Genomic DNA, 20,505 nt, shown 5'->3' on the forward strand with positions numbered 1-20,505 from the left:
TTTAAGATGAATGATCAGAATGAAGTTAAAATAGCACAGATGGTAAAATGTCAGCCCTTAGTAAGAAATACGAATTGTCTTTATTTATTTCGCGTATACTCCTTTCTTACCAAACACTTCTGTTTTGTTCTCTAGCGGCATCCTACACAGATAGCTCTGATGATGAAGTTTCCCCAAGAGAAAAACAGCAAACTAATTCGAAGGGCAGTAGCAATTTCTGCGTTAAGAATATCAAGCAGGCAGAGTTTGGCCGCCGAGAGATAGAGATTGCTGAGCAAGGTAAAGAGTGAGCTGCTGAAGCTTCCTTCTCCTTTGGGTACCACAAATTATATCCTGTTCATCAGCAAACCCCCTTGGTAGTAGATTAGCTGTGTCAAAATGTCAGCAAGCAATGTAAACTTAAAACAAAAACAAAACCTCTCAGGATTGTTTCAGCAGGTGTTGCTAATGATGCCAGTTGCAACTGTCTATGTACTCAGCCTTGTGAACAACAGCTGATAGTCTATACATAAACAGTCCTTTTTTACCACTTCTGTGTTAGGGACAAATTAAAAGGCCTTTATATTCCTTATATTCCTTTTCATTTAGGTTGCAGCCTTGACAACTTCCAGCCTTTTCTGACTGCAGTGTTAGGTTGCCAGCATCCTTCACTGACATCCAATCTGACATTCAAGACAGTTGCCATTACTGATCTTTGCGTTTCTAGACCTTCTCACATATATAAATGTCTTTGAGCTGTCTTGCTATGGGAACCCAAGAGGATGACCAGCCAGTGGATGGCAAAAGTTTCATTGAAAATTTCTCTTCTGCTTTTGTAGACATGTCTGCACTGATTTCACTTAGAAAACGAGCTCAGGGGGAGAAGCCTTTGGCTGGAGCTAAAATTGTGGGATGCACACACATTACAGCACAGACTGCGGTGAGTTCTCTGCAATTTGCACACCAGCTGCCTTTCATCTTAACTGCTACCTATGCCACTCACCTTTGTCCCTTTCTGAATAAAGAGATGAGTGGAAAAGTGACTCCGTTGTCTAAACAAGAGCATTTTTGTTGTTGTTGTTTCTCAACCATCCTGATGTGTCTGTACATAATAGTGTTCGGCAAAGACATTTGCTGTTATGGCAGTTCCAGGATTCAAGTTGTCAGCAGTATCCGCTGGGTTTGGCTGATGGCTGCAATGTCTTGCATGGACTTGGGTATGCCTGATTTGATTGGGGGTTGGGTCATAACTCTGGCCTGGATTGGCCAAATCGAGCCAGCTATTTCTGCTGTGTTTTTGGTTGATTATGCTTGCATCACCCCCAGGTCTTGATTGAGACGCTGTGTGCACTGGGAGCTCAGTGTCGTTGGTCTGCTTGCAACATTTATTCGACTCAGAATGAGGTAGCTGCTGCCTTGGCTGAAGCTGGTGAGTACACAGCAGCGGCACAGAGATTCGGTATCAGAATTAGAAATGCAAATTCTGTTTTTATTAGGGTAGCACTTACTACTTTTGTCAGACTATTCAGTACAGATGAATACATGATGTACCAAGAATATTTGGCTGTGTTTGAAGCTCTGCTATCAGATTTGTACAGCTTGTCACTAATGATGCAAGCTTCTGAACAATTCATTTAAAACTTTGTTTCAGGTAATTACATAAGAAAAGCCCTGCTTGATCACAGTGGCCAACCAAAGGCCTATAGCTAGCCCACATTCCAGGCAGCTGGCATTCAGAGGCACACTGCCACTGATGGTGGAGCAAGAACATAGTCATCATGGCTAGCAACCATTGGTGGAAGCATTATTTTTGAAAGAAGGACCAAATTACTTAATAAGCAGAAATTTTGAAGCAAAATTCCTCAGCGATGAAATAAGTGCAATCACATTTGAAAGAATTGTAGTTGGATGTAGTCGATCTTTATGCACATGGTGGCCTTGTGGAAAGATTTTTGGTTCTGTTTGTAAAATCACAATAAAATCATGCTTTATTTGTGGCTCCATCGGTTAGTCTGCTAGTAGACTTATACTGTACTTTATTAGATCTAAATGTATGGAAGTAGCCATGTTGTATCAGTTGCACTTGCTTCATGTTAGAAATTGACACACTGCAAATTATATCTTACTGCAAATGAGTGGTTTAAGTACATAATTATGTGGAAATAAAACACAAAAACTGATGCAGACAAGAGAATGAAGACGAATTTACTGTTCTTTCAAAAAAGATTTCTAGCATTTTTCTGTCACTGCTGAATATTGTAAGCTTGTATAACTCTAACCCGTGTGTCAGTTTGTACAGACTTCAAGGAGGGAAATACTGTTGCCAACTTCACTGTCCTAATATTTCTGTAAATTCTCTGCATGCCTGAGTTGTTGGGTATTTTGCAAACCCTTGTCAGAGAGACATTCCATAGCCAGATGGACTCCGTTGAACCTGCTGGGAGAACCTAGATTATGCTAAGAGAGCTTGTTCGGCTTTGCTTTATTATGTTCTATATGCATCTCTTATCTAATGAAACTTCTATCACAATTCATTTCTTATGCTGAAAGTGCCACAGGACTTTGTCTTATACTGGCTCTGTTCCTGCATATTCTGCCAAGAATCCACTCTGATAGACAGTTTAGAACTAGCAAGCTAGCTACAACTGCTATTACATGTATAGTTTCAAGAGCTCCCAAAGCAGATTTTAGATTGTACAGAAAAAATTGCTTTCATGTAGTCCATTTAATACAATATAATTCTTAACTAGGATGTGCTTTAACTTAGTTACAATTCAGTGACCAGAGAAATCCTCCAGAGATCAGTGCCTAGTTATTTATGTGTTGTATAAATATAAAGTCTTTTCAAATAGCCTGGTCACTTAAATATGCTAAACAGATGACAAAAAAGGCAATCCGGAAAAAAACAGTGGGGCAACTTTCAGCATGGGTTAGATAAAATGGGGTCGAGAGCTGCTTTGTGCCAGAACTGTGCTTATTTTGAGTCTGCTTCAAGCAGCACTGCTATAAGAATGATCCAGCAAATTCATTTTCTTTCGCTAGGTGTTGCTGTATTTGCCTGGAAAGGAGAATCCGAGGATGACTTTTGGTGGTGCATTGATCGCTGTGTTAATGTGGATACCTGGCAGGCCAACATGGTAATGAAACATTCTCCCAGGTTTCCCATATTCTCACACATTTGTTAACTTCTCCTTTGGAAGTGTATTTGGTGGCATCCGAAGAGGTACTTTAGGCACATCCAAGGGTTTTGACATGCCCATTGGAACTTCTGACTTCATCCCTTTCAGCAGACCACTGTGTATTTTTCTGTTTCAAAAGAGGTTTTTCACATGGGTGTGGAGCTAATGTTTAGGAAAGACATTTTTTGGACATGCAGAACTAGTTCAGTGGTTCTTTGGATCTAGTCTACTGGATCACACTGTATTTTGTGTTCATTGTCCAGCCACATTCAACCCCTTTTCATGTTTTACCCTCCCTTCTCTCTTCTCCATTCAGTGGTGCTTAGCTGAAAGAATGGGAAAGTGTATTATGATTCAATACTAGTTAATTCCTGCCCATTTGCAGCTCAAATTGGAGGGGTAAGGTGAAATTCACCCTCCGAAAATGGGCAGCTGCTTTGGGTAATATGATGGGGATTGCAGCAAAATTACCAGTAGGGTTCTGGAGTGGGCTGCTGCTTCTTTATTATTTTGTTCCTCCCTGTTGCAACAGCTCCTCTTTCAACCCTGCAGCCATTTTGTTTCCCCCAGAATGCCTTGGGCACATTGTGTGTTCGTGTGTGTGTTTTCGGGGGGGGGGGAGGAAGATTGGTGGCTCATGGCAGCTGCATTCTTGAGGGTGAACGGCCAGGCTGCTGGGAAAGGAGCTCAGCTTTTTCTGTCACAAAAAAACCTGCCCTGGGATCAGTATATTGAAGGGTGGGTTTATAAGTATAATGAAATAAGTAAAGAAAAACCTGCTGCTCATGGTCAGCACCCACCCTCCACAGGCATGGCGGTGAATTTCACATGTATCAAATCTGTAAAATGCCACTCCTAAATTTACCACCTATAAATGGGGTTTTTAATTTGTTGGTGCAAATTTGCAAGTTTCAATAATTGTCACATTCATACTCTGTTTAAAGCACATCTCTTTCCCCAAAACAATCCTGGAAAATGCTGTTTGCTCACTACAAAGCTATAATTCCCAATACCCTTAAAATAAAGTTCCCAGTCTTCTTTGGGGGGAAGACCTGTGCTTTAAATGTATACTGTGAATGTGCCTGGTGAACCAGGGGAATGAAACACACTTGTTGGTTTTGAGCAAGTCACTCTATTGCAGTCTAACCTATCTCTGAGGGTTGTTGTGAAGATCAGAAATAAACAGAGCTATGTTGGAAGAAGGGCAGAATTTCACTGTGGCAAGGCAGTTGTGATAATAGACAGATATATAGAAAATGAGATTTTCTGAAAGGAGGATGCTGCCTAATGTTCCCTAGCTCTCAGTTATCACACTTCTTGCACAAAGTTGAATCATTAAAAAAGAAAAGAAAAGAAAATGGCTCCCCCCCCCCCGTATGTAGATTCTGTTAATTGCCATATAGCTAAATGACTGATCAGAGTCACTAGAAACTAACTGAATGTTTACACACGATAGAATCATTCACATTAAAAAATAAACTAGGGATTGCTCACTTCATAGTATAATAAGTGGGGGCTCATCTGTCTTAGATTATCTATTTTTAAGAGAATGTGAGAATTGTCTGTCATATGTCCTTTGCATCTACTAGAAGAATTACTTCCCATGAAATTAATTGCATGACTTGTGTCCATTGCTGCCATTATGCTTGCCCAACATATATTTTCTTATGCAACACAGCATCTTGTCCTCTCCCCTGCAGTCCCCTGAGCACCCTCAAAATCTGATCCGGAGTGTTGGGGGACCCTCCAGAGCAGATTTGGGGTGCATGCAAGAAGAGGAAAGGGGAGTGCTACTGCATGAGCAGAATTGGGGCACATGTGCAGCATTGGAGTACTGTCAGCAGGACCCAATACCCTTTGACTTGGTGTGCTAGATATACCAGATAAGCATAAATCTGCACTGAAACAATGCCATTGCATTTTTAAGGGGAAATTCTGCTGTGGTTTTCCCTTCCTAATAAAGTATTAGTATACGCAATGACTTCTCTGTTTCATGTATCTACACTAGCTCAGGAAAAAGCTTTTTGTTAATAAACTTTGTAGTTACTGTATAGCAAACCTCTTAGCTATTGATTGATTGTTGTTCCAGGTTTTGTTTTGTTTTTAAGATAATCGGCTATAGATGAGCATCCCCTATTTCTTTTTCTGTCAGGTCAGTTATGAAAAGGGTAGATTATCCTTACTCTGAGTATACAGCTTGAACCAGTTTTCCAGCTTCCACTTGAATATGTGCGATAAAATCTAGTACTGGTTCTCTGGAAGTATACCTTGTAGAATTCGTATATTTCTATTTATATGTTAGAAAACCAGGCCAGGTTTGTTGCTTGGACAACATCGTGCACGATAATAATGGTTTGTGAAGCAATATCAGAGTTCTGATCCCTTAATGGTTATGTGACTTAACAGTTTAATTGCCTAGAAGTAATCCTTCTTTGTGCCTTAAAGTGAAGTTAGATGTGGCATGCAGTATAAATAGCAGAATATCTTTGAGCTAATTATATTTATCTTATTTTCAGATCTTGGATGATGGGGGAGACCTGACCCATTGGGTTTATAAGAAATATCCAAATGTATTTAAGAAGATCAGAGGCATTGTAGAAGAGAGTGTGACAGGTGTGCACAGGTAATCAACCCCAAAGGATCCTGCAAACCTTTGTCTGTCCTCTTCAGTATGAAGCTTTGGGAAGTTGTAGAGCCTTGCCCATATCTGGTAAGCAAGCATCTAAAAATGAAAGCTCACTTTTAATCATGATGACCCTGCGGGATGGTAATAAGGATGGGGGAGGAATAAATAACGCCATAAAAGAGAAAGGTATGGCTGAGGTAAGGCAGAACCTAAGGCCTTTTCTACTATTTTAGTTCCCACACTGTTGAGCCATGGGGCTTCTCAAGTATAAACTCAAAAGTTGACATGTTCTTCATGCAACATTCCTCTGGTTCCCCTTTGCCACATGTTACATTTATAAAGAAGGAGGAATGCATTAATGTCCCACTGACCATTCTCTTTGGCCCGACTATTCTTCCCTATACTTTGGCTACTCGTAGAAACTGCATGAGCTGCTGCTTGTTCTTTTTTCTCCTTTCCTCCTTCCCCCATGGGTATTTCAGTACCCAGTACTTGGTACAGACGCATTCAGTGCTAAGTTACCAGTGGTCATGATTTTCAGTATGGTTTAAAAGAAACTGGCTTTTGAGTCAGACGATTGCTCCTTCCAGTTCCTTATTCTCTACACTGAGTTACGGTGGCTCTTCATGGTTTCTGATAGGAGTATTTCCCCAGTCCTACCTGCAAATGCCAAGGATTGAACTTGGGACTTTTTATTTATTAGATCATTTACTGTTTTGTATAGTTTACCACTGAACTATATTTCACAGTTGAATATAATACGGGGGAGGAACATGTTTCTCTCTCTCCAGAAATCGAGAGGCGTAGTCCATTAATCACTTTGGCTTACTCACTGATGTGAAGCATTTTATTTTTATTTTGCTAATTACACATATGATGGCTGTAGGAAGATACTAAGGGTGCTATGTACACCAGGCCTAAATACAGCTAAATTCACCTTTTTTATTTTTTATTTTTTAAATAGAACTATATGTTTACTGGAAGCAGAAGATGTTTGGGGGGAATCAAGTGTATATTATAAGAATTGGTACTTCTGCTGTTGCTTGAAGACAAGATGCAGAGCTGATTAATATGTGGTCTTCAGGCTGTTATTGAACTCTTAACACCTGTCAGCCTTGCCAGAATAGTCAGTGGTCAGAGATGATTGGGACTGTCATCTAGCAACATCTGGAAGGCTGCAGATTAACCACAAATATGGAGCTTGGGTGTTAGCCCAGGGAACAATTTAATGTTCTGCTGATTATCCTGTTTTTTTCTCACAGTATTCAGTTCTGAAATCTTCTCTTTCTCTCTTTTAGGTTATACCAGTTATCAAAGGCTGGGAAACTTTGTGTTCCAGCTATGAATGTAAATGACTCTGTCACCAAACAGAAATTTGATAACTTATATTGTTGCAGAGAATCCATCTTGGATGGGTGAGTCTGGCACTCAGCTTTGGGAGTTGGGAGTTAAAACCCTCAGAATCAGCCCCCAGCTTCCATATTTTTCCTATTCAGCTCCTTGTGTTGTGGAGTTGAATACTGCTGTGATCGTATTATCTGGTGGCCGCATAGGGTCATACTGCTGTGGAATTTAGAAACATTGGCCACATTAGGGCATCTCAATAAACCACTCAATGAACTTCGGCATGTCTTCAACTCGCATTCTCCACCCTCTCCTCCTCCTTTATGACTGGGAAGAGGACTTCAGAAGCATTTGCTTTTGGTTTCAGCTAATTGCAGCTTCCCGTTTAACCCAAAGATCTGGTTTACACTTAGGATAGTTGGTTTACACAAGCCTGTTTCATGAACTATGGCTTGAAACTGGCTTGTTCTTGCCAGCTATAGTTCCATAAACCACAGTTCCCAGTTCAGATGAAACAGGAAGACTCAGTTAGTTAAAATCAAAAGTATGTGAATGCTTCTGAAGTCCTCTGGCCCATGCAGGACAAGGAGAGGCAAGCTCCAGATTTCCCGTGGCTTGTGCACGTTACAGTTTATCGAGACAGCTAAGCAAAGCCATTGTATTGAGTCAAACATGTATTTTGCATGTGGTTAACTTCTCAAAAAGAGTCTCTTTCTCTCCCACAGCCTAAAACGAACAACGGATGTGATGTTTGGAGGAAAGCAAGTGGTGGTGTGTGGCTATGGTGAGGTGAGTTGTAGCCTGGCTGATTCAGCAGCTCTCATTAGTGTACAGTACAGTACAGTTACCTTTGCTTTAGCATTCATTACCTTCTGTATTCATGATCTACCTTTTACTAGTAATGACTCCTTATGTGATTACTATAAGGAGCATTAGGAACAACTTGTGTTGCAGCAGAAGATTATGCATCCAATTGTAATGGCTCTCACAGTAATTGCAAGCTGATGATACTAGCAAGTGTTTTCACATCATTAGAAGAGTCTCTACTCTCAGCTGTATTTGTACAGTAAAATCTGGAAAGAATTTGAGAGGTGATTAGGGCACACATTATGGTTCAAGTGTGCTGAAATTTCCGCAGATAACAGTGCTTCAACATGGGTGCTTCCAGCAATGTATGAATAGCACAAGTTGAATTATGTAGATTTTAGGGCTAAACTACATGTGCTGCGGCAGCTTTGTATGCTAACCTGATTGGAGCTGCTCTAGTCATGTTAATAGGCCTATGGGGATGGAGGGAGGTCTGATTTTAATGGCAAAATGAGCTCTCTAGTGTGGAGTGGAGAATCTTTGCACAGCTCCTATATTTGCAGCTGAACCTCAGTATTGAAGTTACCTTGTCTGGAAGAAAAGCACTTAGGGGGCAGGATTGTGTAAAGCGATATTAGGGAGAGTTCTGAACTCCTCTTTTTCTTATTAGTGCTTATCTGATTCTTTCCCAACTTTTCATATAGAGAGACAGGAGCAATGGAGCTATTATCCAAATTTTTTTTTAAAAAAAGATTAGGCTATAATTTGTTTTCTAGTGTTCATATGTGGACAAACTAAACTAGTACAGATGGCTGTCTTAACACATGGCAGAGTTTCCTAACATGTGTTTCACTGCATTACTAGAGAAACATAGTATACATTTTTATGCCATGCATTCTTAATGTAGTAAAGGTTGCCCCTCTCCTGTGGCAAAAGTTTTCACATAGTAGAATGTAGTAAACCATGGCCGCTGCTGTCTGTGAGCAAAACAAACAAACGGCATTTATCTGAGTGATGAGAGTTGAATGGTGACATTTTGCTAAAATGAATATTTTAGCTTCCTGTTTTCTTTTTTCATTTTGTTCAAATCTCATAATTCAGAGGATTTATATACTTCAAGTATTTGCTGTTCTGGAATGGTTGGGAGGATTTTTTTTAAAACTGAGAAATAGTTCTATGATGCCTCTGAAGTTAAAGAGACTGCGTCTGTATTATATTAATATTGACTATAAAGGAGGAAATGCTATATTTTACTCTGTGAAGAGAAAAAGACAGCATTTCCATTCCTGCCTATTTGGCTCTGAGAAAGGAGAGGGGAGAAATGCTGCCTTTTCACTCTGCATCTCTAAAAAGAAGACAGATAGCTTTTATCTCCCAGTCTGAGCACTATGATTTCTGCCTGCGATTCTAAAGAGCAGGCAGCAGAGATTTTGTTTCCTGATCTCAGAGCTGATTGCCACAGTTCTGAGATCAGGAGATAAAGGGCTATGTCTGCCCTTGGAGATTATTCTCCAAAGAGCAGGTGGAGCGCTGTATTTATTTGTTGGCTTGTTTATTTATTCCTCCAAGCATTTAAATAAGAAAAAAAAAGCAATATGGTAATATTGCATGAAAGCTAGACAGACAGGATAAAAATAAAAGTATATATGTCACAAATAAAACTGAGCATTATACAAATCATGGATTTAAAAATTTAGTAAGGCTCAGGGACCAGAAAAGCTTTGGTAAACTTAAGTTTTATTCTCAGTGCTAAGCTATAGCTTAAAGCTACAGCTGCAGGAGCTGGTGGGCCACTTCCCACAACTTGCCAGGCTGGATCTGGGCTGTGGGTTAGCCAACCCTCCCATAGCAGCAGTGGGAGAAGCAACTAAGGGTGGAGGAAGAGCAAACCTAAAACCAAAATACTACAAAGCTAGTCACTGGTGGCTGTATTACTATAGTTGAGTATATACAGAAGTCAGCAAACTTTCCAGAATTTCCCATGTGATAAACTGGTCCGAATTCACCCTGTCCATCAGTGAATCAACTGATTGTATATATTTTAATTTTTGCATACAGATATCATATACAGTGGTACCTAGGGTTACATACGCTTCGGGTTACAGACTCTGCTAACCCAGAAATAGTACCTCGGGTTAGGAACTTTGCTTCAGGATGAGAACAGAAATCATGCTCTGGCGGCGCGGCAACAGTGGGAAGCCCCATTAGCTAAAGTGGTGCTTCAGGTTAAGAACAGTTTCAAGTTAAGAATGGACCTCTGGAACGAATTAAGTACATAACCAGAGGTACCACTGTACCACACTTCATGGTCCTTTGGCTGCATTGCTTCCATTTTCTCTCTCTTTACGCATGTGTGTGCTTGTGTGTATGTAGAAGTGGGGGGGAAAGAAGACAGAGATGGGCTGTAATCCAACAATGTTTCTCAATAAATCCTGTGTTTTTAAAACACTTGTATTTGCTTAGATTTTGAAGTTGTTTTTGTGCATTCCAGGTTGGAAAGGGATGCTGTGCAGCTCTGAAGGCCCTGGGAGCCATAGTTTGCATCACAGAGATTGATCCTATCTGTGCTCTTCAAGCCTGGTGAGAAATGAGGTGTTACAAATGCTGCTGTCTGAGAGAACAAGCCTTTTCTTGTATTGCTTGCTGTTCTTTTTTGGGCTACTTCAAAAGGTTAAAATTAATTAGCCTACTAAAGAAGAGCCTCTCTCTACCCAAAACTTCACAATCTGAGGCTATACATGCAAGAAGACATAAAGCTTCAGGGAATCTTCCATTTCCTTCCATTTCATTTGAGGGTTCCACAATTGATTGTGACCTTGTACCTCCATATGTAAGAGTCCTTTCCGTCATAAGTTTGACACTGTTCTGTTAATAATGGCTAATGAATAGTTTGCCGAAATGCATTTGTCAATAAGAAGAATATTGGGGTGGGGGGAGGAGGAAATAAACATGTGAATATCCTCTTAAAGAAGTAGTAGATGCTAAATACTAGGATAGCCATCGAGAGCTCCAGCAGCACTAATCTGATGTAAGATGGAATAATTGTCAAACTCCAGTATGATTAATAGAAGCAGTAAAAATTAACTGGATATGCCATTTGACTACTTTGCAGGGTTTTTCTAAAAAGTAGGATAGAATGTCTACTTTAAATTTTGAACTCATAAAGATTAATAGCATGCTGCTTTCAATAGATCTTGCAGAACTTTCATTTTTACCTCTGAACACTCTGATCTTTCTCCAGAAAGCCCATTTCTCTTCAGACTGCCCCACACAACTTGTCCTTTTTCAGAACTGCTACAGATATCAGGAAATGTCGAAGTTATTTCTCTAGTCCCTGCCTACTGAGCATAGGAAGAGCTTTGGTGTCCAATAAGTCAATCTTCTGTAACTTACCCTAAGATCAGCTGCTCTCGAACATATCCTGTTTCTCTTTATTTCTTCTGTTGCTACTGTTGTTTCAGGCAGTGTCGGTTATTTCAATAATACATGTGAAAAGGATTAATTTATTGGCAGTGGGTAAAAAGAAGGGTGAGGTATAAGTGAAACATCTATATGAAATGTTTGAAAGTATGAACCTTAAATAAATCATGTGTTTCTCCCTCTGTTTCTTCCAAATATAGACAAGGAGATAATGATCTCCATTTTAACTGTGTCTTGCTTTTAAAGAAGCAGAGGTTCAATTATTGTAGAATGGGTATCTAGCAAGTTTTATTAACAATATAACTTGTAGTTCAATAAAATGAAAATGCACATTAATGACCCCTTTCTTCAAAATCTTCACACCTAATAGCTGTTCAAAGCTTAGCTGAAAAAAACACTTCTGAAAAATGTATCGGTGAAAACTGCAATTATTGTTATTCATGAAAATAAACTATTGCAACAGTTTTAGTCAACAGTTATATAGGAATGCATGTACATAACTACAGAGCGACACTGTCAGTAGATTCTCTAAGCATCAATTAAATGTTGGGGAACAGAGTTTGAGGTTTAAAACTTAAATAGCCAGAGCAGCTTGTTCAGTTTCACGTTGCCATGTTTGATGTCCCTTTAATCTCTTACCTTCTCTTTGACAGCATGGATGGGTTTCGGGTAGTGAAACTCAATGAAATCATTCGCCAAGTGGATGTTGTCATAACTTGCACAGGTAAACCAATCTGGGAAGGACTGTGCATGTGTTTTGTTCATATTATTCCCACCCACTCCACACGCTGAAATCCTTCCGATTTTGTCTTTTTGCTCAGTAACAAGTAGTAGTATTTCCCACTCAAACTGGAAACCCGCAAAGGATATAAAGAGGACATAAGTTGTATTGCTTTCTATTGTAGGTTGTATCCAAATAAGTAATTGTACAAGTAGAATGAGTTCCGCTCATGTAACCCCCTGCACCTTTACCATAGCTGCTCTGAGTTCCTCCCCATGAACCCTCTGGAACAGATTTGGAGGAAGGCAATATTTGCATGGGGGAGAAGAGGGAGGGAAAATTACACTGTGCAAGTAACTCATGCAATTACTTGGTGGGATTCAACTCACTGTGTTGGGATTAAAGTTGTAGCTATAGATAAGGGGAAATTTGATGGCTCACCTGTCTGAGGCTTGCTTTAACTGCCTCTTTTTACTGCAGGAAACAAAAATGTGGTGACTAGAGAGCACTTGGACCGAATGAAGAATAGCTGCATTGTATGTAATATGGGTCATTCCAACACTGAAATTGATGTGGTGAGTGTCTGTTAATCTTAATTATGCTTTCAGTCATCTTAATAAATCCTAGTAGTTGATCCCTGCCTCAATCTCTCCTAGGCTAGTCTTCGTACCCCAGAGCTAACCTGGGAGCGTGTACGTTCTCAAGTGGATCATATAATCTGGCCTGATGGCAAGCGAGTTGTTCTCCTAGCTGAGGTATGTTGGCAAAGGCCTAAACAGAAGCCTTTATAGGGTTCATCATAAGGAATTGTGTCTCTTATTTTCAAGTTCCCAGGGTATTGGAAGGCTAATCAAATGGGCGGCTAGCTATGTATCAAGGAGAAGCTGTTCTTCTGAGAAGAGAAGAAGATGCAGGTGTCCTTTGGGTAGTTCAGAGTTGATGTCTGACTTGAGCTTTACAGCAGAGTTCCAAAGCTAGCCAGACCAGTGGGAATATGAAGATCTCAAAAGTTTTTGCAAAACAGATTTTATCCTCCTCACTGCTAAATCACGCCTGTCCTTTTCAGTTCATCATAGATCTTAACTTTTCACCAGGAAAGGAACCATTAACTATCTAAAAACATCAGTGGTTATTAGTCCTGGTCTGGCCACATTGCTCCTGGTTCAAACTATGCAGTTATATCCCAAGTTTGCTGGGCCTGAAGAGTTTAGCATTGCACTTGAATCTGAAATATTGCATTTCTGTTTGATGGTGCTCTCTGTGCACAAGAGGTGATTTCTCAAAAAGGTTTTTTGTTGCTGTTTCCCTGTCATTCTAGGGAAGACTTCTGAATCTGAGCTGTTCAACAGTTCCAACCTTTGTTCTGTCCATTACTGCTACCACTCAGGTACATGATTTAGCCTGCAGGTTCCCCTGCCTTGCTTGATGCTGTATTTATAATGTGTTTGTGGGGATGGAAAAATATAAGATACCATATTTATATTAGTTTTCCAACTCAAGTCTGAGTAAAAGCCTAGTTAGAGGATTTATTTGAACTGCATTTTGCCTGTTAGTTCTGATCTTTAAATAGAAGCATTGAAAAATATTGTCCGCTAGAGTTCTAGAGAATATTATGTGCTCAAGACAGGTAATGCAGAGCATATGAACTTGCATATTTATTTGAAGTATTCATCACAGATGAAATTAAATAAAATGTGGATTTTGAAGCAAAGGCTCAACTAGAAGGGAATGACATGGAGAACTGAGCCAAATGATCAATTGAGCAAACGGTTCACCGTGGGAGGAAGTTGTGTCGATTGCTGAAGCCCCACCCCTTTACAACTTGAAGCCCTGCCTAGATCTCCCATTCGTTTCTGCACTTTTCCTGTCTTATTGCCTACATGTGTTTCAGGTTTCCCCCCCACAATGAAAGATCAAGGTTCTCAAGATCACCAAATCCAGTGTCCTTTCATAGTGAACCTATAAATGAATGAAATACTTACAATTGCTGCTTCTCACTTATTATTATTCCTTCTTCAGTTTTTAAAAAGCAGCATAACTGTCCACTGTTTTGGTATCTGTTTATGCCTTTGAAAACAGAGTTTGCAGTCTGGAGAGGTTAAAAACTAAGGAAACAGAGTAGATGAATTGTTTGTTCAGCTGAACAGTGTTACACACATACAGGGGAGATTGGCCTTTCCCCTCAGTAAAATGCCTATATGTACCTTAGTTTGTTTAGGCACTAGGGTGAGTCTTAATAACATTTTAGCATGTTTACATTCCCTATTTTTTTTCCTACTGGCTCAGCAAAGATGCAACACATAGATTTCCTTTTCACTAACTCGGTGTATTCTGTACCAACAAACTCCTCGCTGCAGTTTCAAAAAAGAAGCTAGATCCACAGAACTGTTGTGTCATTTATCCCAAAAGCTTGGACAACCACCTCTAAGCTCAATGTCTAAAGTATCGGTGCTGAACATAGACTACTAGGTTAGCCACCAGGCATGTCAAAACTACAATAATAACTTTTCAGAGTGTGCTGGAAAGAATTGATAAAGCCTGCAGTTGTTACTTCCAGCATCTCTCTGATCTTCACAGGCTCTGGCTTTGATTGAGCTTTACAATGCTCCTGAGGGACGATACAAACAAGATGTGTACCTTCTGCCTAAAAAGATGGGTGAGCAAACAATGGTAGAATTTTTAGCTGCTGCTTGTTGATCAGTGAGCGGTAGCCTCCTCTCTTGGAACTCCAGGCTAGCACAGCATGTACAACTGTAATAAACATAGTTTCTTCACCACATGTTTGTGCTGGGCCCAGCCATGCTTTGAGAATAGGAAGGAATTTTTAAGAACTTTAGTATATCGAGAATTTTAGTATATACAGGCCTTATGGGCAATGCCCATCCATTTCATGTCAGGCTTCACAGTTGAAATTTAAATGTTTTTAGATAACTTCCCTCTTTGTCTGAAATAGCTATATTTTTATTAGTCTGTTTGCTGTGATTGTAATCCTGGGTATATAAGCTAGGGATGTCCCATTTTGGTGATAATACTATCAAAAGAAGGGGAAATAAACCTTTGAAATAAAATTAAAAATGCCTGGGGTCTGCCAGTACCAAAATACAAAATCTACTAAAAGGACTACATTGAATTTTAACATTCTTCTACATCGTTTGGTATATACTTTTCAGGGAACATATATTTGTTATTTCTTTCTACATGTACATTGATTGAATGTCTTGAATATGAAAAATACAAGGCAGAAGCATCTACTGTACCCTCTGGCAAGAATTGTTAAATGAAAAACACCTGTTAAAGATTGAGTTTAGAATGAGAGATTCCAAGGTCATTTCACCTCTTAGGTTATAACTTGTCTCATGATTGAATTCAGGGTAAAAATGTTAAAAGCCAAAGTTCCAGACTGAATGCTGTGGGGCAACACACAGCCAAAAATATACCCTGCCTATTGACTGTCTCTGCCTCAGTATTCATGTAATTGCTGATATTTGTCCATAGTGTGAAATAATTATAGATGAGCTTTGCTAGACCTGCAAGTGACCTTCCTTATTGAGCCTAGCATTGGTGGGGAAAGCTTTCAGGAGTAACTGGTTAAAGATGTCTAGGCGCTATAAACAGGACCTTAGAGATTCTAACATGTCTTCCTGTATTCTTTCTAGATGAGTATGTTGCCAGCTTGCACCTGCCTTCATTTGATGCCCATCTGACAGAGCTAACAGATGATCAAGCGAAGTATCTGGGGCTTAATAAAAATGGACCCTTCAAACCAAACTATTATAGGTAACCTTCTCCATTGGGGGAAACTAGAAAACATATAGGGACTTGCCTATAATTCAGATACGACAACATGAATTGTAATTTTTTGAATAGTTTTGTTAGTGTGATGAGCAGGGTAGTTGTGAGGCTTCTCTGAACATCCTGGAAGGAAGATTGGGGTTCAGATAATAGTAATAAATACAGGCAAAATAGAAAACCCTACTAGCTTAATTGTCTTGAATGGAAATACAAACATCTAGTGCCAGCTAATGATGGATTTATACACCAGGCAAGGGAAGACTAGAATTGGACTGGCAGTTCTGATAACCTAAGGCAGGAGTGCCTCCACTTGATCCTGTGTCTTGGTGGACACCCAGTGCTTGACTCTGGCTTTCTTTCTCCTTTACTGCAGGTACTGATGGACCATAACGCTGAAGGACCAGACTACATAATCTACACAAGAGCTTTAGCAAGAATATTTTTAAAGAACATATTTTTTGTGTTACTTCTAAAAACTTTTTTATTTTTATTTTATTCATGTGATTTTACTGCCCTCTCTTATTCTCTTTAATATTCCTCTGTCTTTGTGTCTGACTTTACAGACAACCTGGGATTTCCCTGCTGCATCACCACTAAAATAGTACAGTTTCAGCTCCTCAGCTCTATTACTAAGGAAAGGATTTCCCTGGGTAATGAAGGGCAATCCTGTCCTCTGCTCATTTTATTTTTTAATTTAAAACTTTCTGGAGCACCTTAGTTGTAGTTGGTAGAACTGCAAAATATTAAGAGTACTATTTTTTCTGTGTGGAATTATCTACAAATTCTAAATTGCCTTAACGAGCCCCAATTTATTAGCTGCTAGATCAGTGCTCCTTTTCCTGTACTGGAACAGAGTTATATCTTGTGGCCAGTTAGGTGTATATTCAACAAATGCCTAATATTGTGTTGTGAAGAAAACAGTGGGACAATTTCAAATACTATTTATTTTTAGTTAGGCTATTTTTCCTACATGAAATATGTAGCTGCATGCCTGGTTACACCAATCCAACATTCTTTTTAAGTTGCTAGGGTGCTAATCTGAATTGAAATGGCTATTGACTATCCACTGTCTTCACTTTTCCATAGCTTTTATATGTTATGTTTTTTCTTTCTTTAAGTGAAGATGTACCAGAACCATATTTTAAAAGGCAATGGGTGAGAATTCCTTTTCCTTCGAGTTTGGACATTTTTAAGGTAGAATCATAGAATTCTATGAAGATATCAGTAATACATTGCAGAATTGGTAGGGGCCACTAAGAACCAAATCAGTCCTTCTGAGCTGAGATGGGTATCTCCTGTGCTCCATCCTTTCATTTGTCCAGCACCGGGGATATTTGGATGATGTAGTAGCTTAGCTTTTCATATCTTACAAAGCCAGTGTGGGGGACCTTTGGCCCTCCAGATGTTGCTGTACTACAACTCCTATTCAGCCCCAGCAAGGGATGATGTGAGTTGTAGTTCAGCAAACAATTGGAGGGCCAAATGTCATCCCCCCACTGCCGCCCACACCTGCTATAAAGAATTATTCATTGTGTAAAGCACCTTCCCTCCATCTTCAGGCTCCATTTGTAGCAAATGAATATTGAAGGTGGAATCCCTTCCCATTGGCACTGCTGTTTTAAGTGCTCTGCTGCTTTAATTACCTTGGCTTAGGCTAGCCTATTCTGTCTGGTTACCTTGATGCACTGGTACCTCTCCTGCGAAACTACGGTGCAGCCAGATTTCACATTTTAGTGCCATGAAAGAGGAGGGAGCTCATCTTTAGAGAGGCAAATATCAGGCTAAGGAAGGTGGTTCAGGCAAATACTGCCTGCATCTGATCACTTCAGACTTGTGCTGAAGCCTCAAGGGGCAGTGATGAAAAGCTAGAAACTACTGTGAATCATAGTGAATATATGATCAACCTTGAATTTCTGTGGCTTTTTATGTAACCTTTGCAGAAAACTTGATGTAAATACAGATTACATTCCTAGTTCCATCTTCTTGAAATCTATTCCACTATTGTATGGCATTGGCTGTGGTCTTTCCTGATATCCTTCACTGAGGAGAATAATTTAACTGTGATTTGATGAGGAGTCTGAGCCACCAAACCTTTGCACGTTCATGCTTGCTCTCTCTTTCCCAGAGCCCTAGGTGACCTTTCTCTTGTACCTTTGGCCCCAGATAGCTGTCTGGTTCATTTCTGGCAGCTACAGGGTGGCCACTTGGCCTTGCAGAATGGCTGCAGGCCATTGACTGACTTGAATGTGGGAGATCCCTTTGCCTCCAGCTCCTCCTGCCCACCCCCTTTTCCAGAATCTGACTTACATTTGGCCAGGCCAAATGAACTCTGTTCTTCCTTTTTGTTGAAGTGATCTCAGACCTGAGCATATGTGCTTCCTCTCAGTTCCTTCATCAGGATGGCGTCTTAGTATTTTGTTTCTCAATTTCACAGCTCTAATACTACAAGTTCTGATCCCGGAATTGGCTTGGATCCTTCTAAGCCAAACAGAGTGCGCTCCCAAATGTCCTCCATGAAGCTCAGGGAGGGCCTCTTCATTCCATTTGTCTGCCTCTGTGTTGCAGTGTCAATAGATAACTTAGCTAAGGGCTTCATCTCTGTATAAGCCATGGAATAAATTCTCATGCCTGGCAACACCTCAGTTCAGTCAGAGGGAGCATGTTATAGCATCAACCCAGGTGGGGATAGGTTTATTTTGTATATGAATGATTTTTAATGAATGCAATATTATTCCTTGCAGATGAGCAATAAATCGTTACGCAAAATCTAAATAAAATGATTAGAAAAATACCTCTGGCTTGAGTTTTTAAAAATCACTGCCACAGTTTGCGCTGTCCAAGGAAACAAGTTGCCAGCACACTTTCAACTGCAAGTTTTATTCCATCCACAAAGCAAATCATTTATCTCATAGGATGTCTGTGGGTTGAGAAGATATACAAATCCCTGATGTCAGAGCACAAGGAAGAGCTTGGTCTCCCTGCTTCTCTTCCTCCCCGAAGTAGATTTTACAGCAGGAATGGAGAAACCCTACTCTGTGAGTCAGATGTGGCCTGTAGTTGGCCCTTCAGGGGTGCTCAGTGGGAAGCAGCTGAGGGGGGAAATGCCATGGTTTTTTTAAAACATAACAAAACATACCAAAAATATACACTATGCAAATATGGGTGAGTCCTAATAAAATGTTATCAATCTTTATGAGAAAACAAAATTCTGTATAAATTAACTAGGGCAAATGCTTTTGTTGGGTGAAATGCACACTTTCAAAATGTTCCTCTGAAGTAAGATCTGTTGGAAGAAGATCAAAGTAAATTTTTAAAATGTTTCAGCAGAAAGGTAGATTACTGTTCCTTGCAAAGATGCAAAAAAATGTCCAGGCAAACTGCAGTTGCACGCATGCAATTTTCAGGATGCAGATGCATTTTGAAATTTTAGGTTTCAAATAGCTGTAAGACACAGCTTTGCAGTTCCTCTGTACTTTAACATTGCTTGCATTTCTCTGATGGAGTTACTGATTACTCTTTGCCTTTTGCACAATTAGCATAGAGACAACAGTGATTAGGAGCTTTACTCTTTTAAAACTTTTTTTTTAAAGCTTATGAAGAAAATGGAAAGAAAATGGATATTTGAGTGGAGTTGCTAAGAAAAAAGCCCCTTCTTTTCATAGGAAATACCATTTTGTATGTCTCTGTATATGTTAAGAATGTGTGATTGGTCTGTTGATACGGCCCCAGCCCTACTTTTCAGGAAGGGAATAACTGCCATTAAGTTAGCATTAGGAACTCTGTTGAAATAGAATCCTATATCCAAGCTTCCAGAAGCAAACACACTTCTATGGCTGTCTAGCCACACTGGATGCAAAACAAACCTAAGCTTGTTCTCATTGCTAATAAAATAGAGATGGTGTTGGGCTTTCCATGCAAGCTTTAGTTGTTGAGTTCACATTAACATAACCTACACTGAACTATTTGGTTTTTTAAAATAAATAAATAAAATAAATAAATAAATGGTCCGTAACATTTCTATTCCTGTAAGTCCACAGTCCGTAAGAGTGTATGGATATACCAGACATCTTGATCTTGCTTGCTGTAGTCCAAGAAACTCTTCTCGTGGTGGACAGAGGCAGTTCATATTGTTCCCTCATTTACTTCTTTCTTGTGAACACATTTCACATATTTAATGTTTTCTATTGTTAAATTGGTGTAACTGAATATGGCCTAAAGCATTCTGCAATTATCTACAATCCTTTTCCTCAGTGGAATACCCCTGATTCCATTGGACCCCCTCAATCTCAGATGTTCCTATTGCTATCACACCTTTCTGTTCTGCTTCTATATGGCTACTAATACTTTATCATGTGCATACTCGTTGGTGGTCCCCAATATTCTCAAGTAGCAGGCAAGTGAAAGGCTATCCCACCAGTGCTACATCACAGATATGCCAGTGATGCTATCACAAGTGTATATTTCAAGCATTTGTGGCTTTTGCCAATGTTTTTGATAAGGTAAGATTGTACAGTGCTTTTATTAACGTCCTTACAACTACCCTACTGCAGGTTTTTTGTTGTTGTTGTTAAAAATCAGCTCATTAAAAGATTAAACAAGCTGAAGGTAAAAGTGATAGGATCCACATAGTGTTCAAG

At 39.7% G+C, this 20,505-nt stretch overlaps 1 protein-coding gene across 3 annotated transcripts in view; it reads left to right on the forward strand.

Moving 5' to 3' along the window:
- The window catches only part of AHCYL1 (adenosylhomocysteinase like 1), a gene marked incomplete at its 3' end in the record, with an annotated part of 49,475 nt that extends 30,816 nt beyond the window's left edge, over nt 1–18,659 (forward strand). Inside the window, exons 3-17 of one of the 3 annotated variants that reach the window (XM_083509465.1) lie at nt 136–279; nt 819–919; nt 1,306–1,408; nt 3,022–3,116; nt 5,675–5,781; nt 7,083–7,199; nt 7,854–7,917; nt 10,427–10,515; nt 12,009–12,079; nt 12,557–12,651; nt 12,733–12,831; nt 13,395–13,463; nt 14,654–14,732; nt 15,733–15,853; nt 16,242–18,659. In XM_083509465.1, the coding sequence (XP_083365591.1) occupies nt 136–279; nt 819–919; nt 1,306–1,408; nt 3,022–3,116; nt 5,675–5,781; nt 7,083–7,199; nt 7,854–7,917; nt 10,427–10,515; nt 12,009–12,079; nt 12,557–12,651; nt 12,733–12,831; nt 13,395–13,463; nt 14,654–14,732; nt 15,733–15,853; nt 16,242–16,248 (1,361 nt within the window). Of the gene's footprint in view, nt 1–135; nt 280–818; nt 920–1,305; nt 1,409–3,021; nt 3,117–5,674; nt 5,782–7,082; nt 7,200–7,853; nt 7,918–10,426; nt 10,516–12,008; nt 12,080–12,556; nt 12,652–12,732; nt 12,832–13,394; nt 13,464–14,653; nt 14,733–15,732; nt 15,858–16,241 lie in introns of those variants that run through there. The other 2 variants (XR_014527598.1, XM_083509466.1) reach the window with 2 other exon arrangements.
- Between the last annotated feature and the right edge of the window lie 1,846 nt (nt 18,660–20,505).

This window comes from Podarcis liolepis (genome assembly GCF_965112155.1).
Source record: "Podarcis liolepis genome assembly, chromosome: 6".
Taxonomy (NCBI): domain Eukaryota; kingdom Metazoa; phylum Chordata; class Lepidosauria; order Squamata; family Lacertidae; genus Podarcis; species Podarcis liolepis.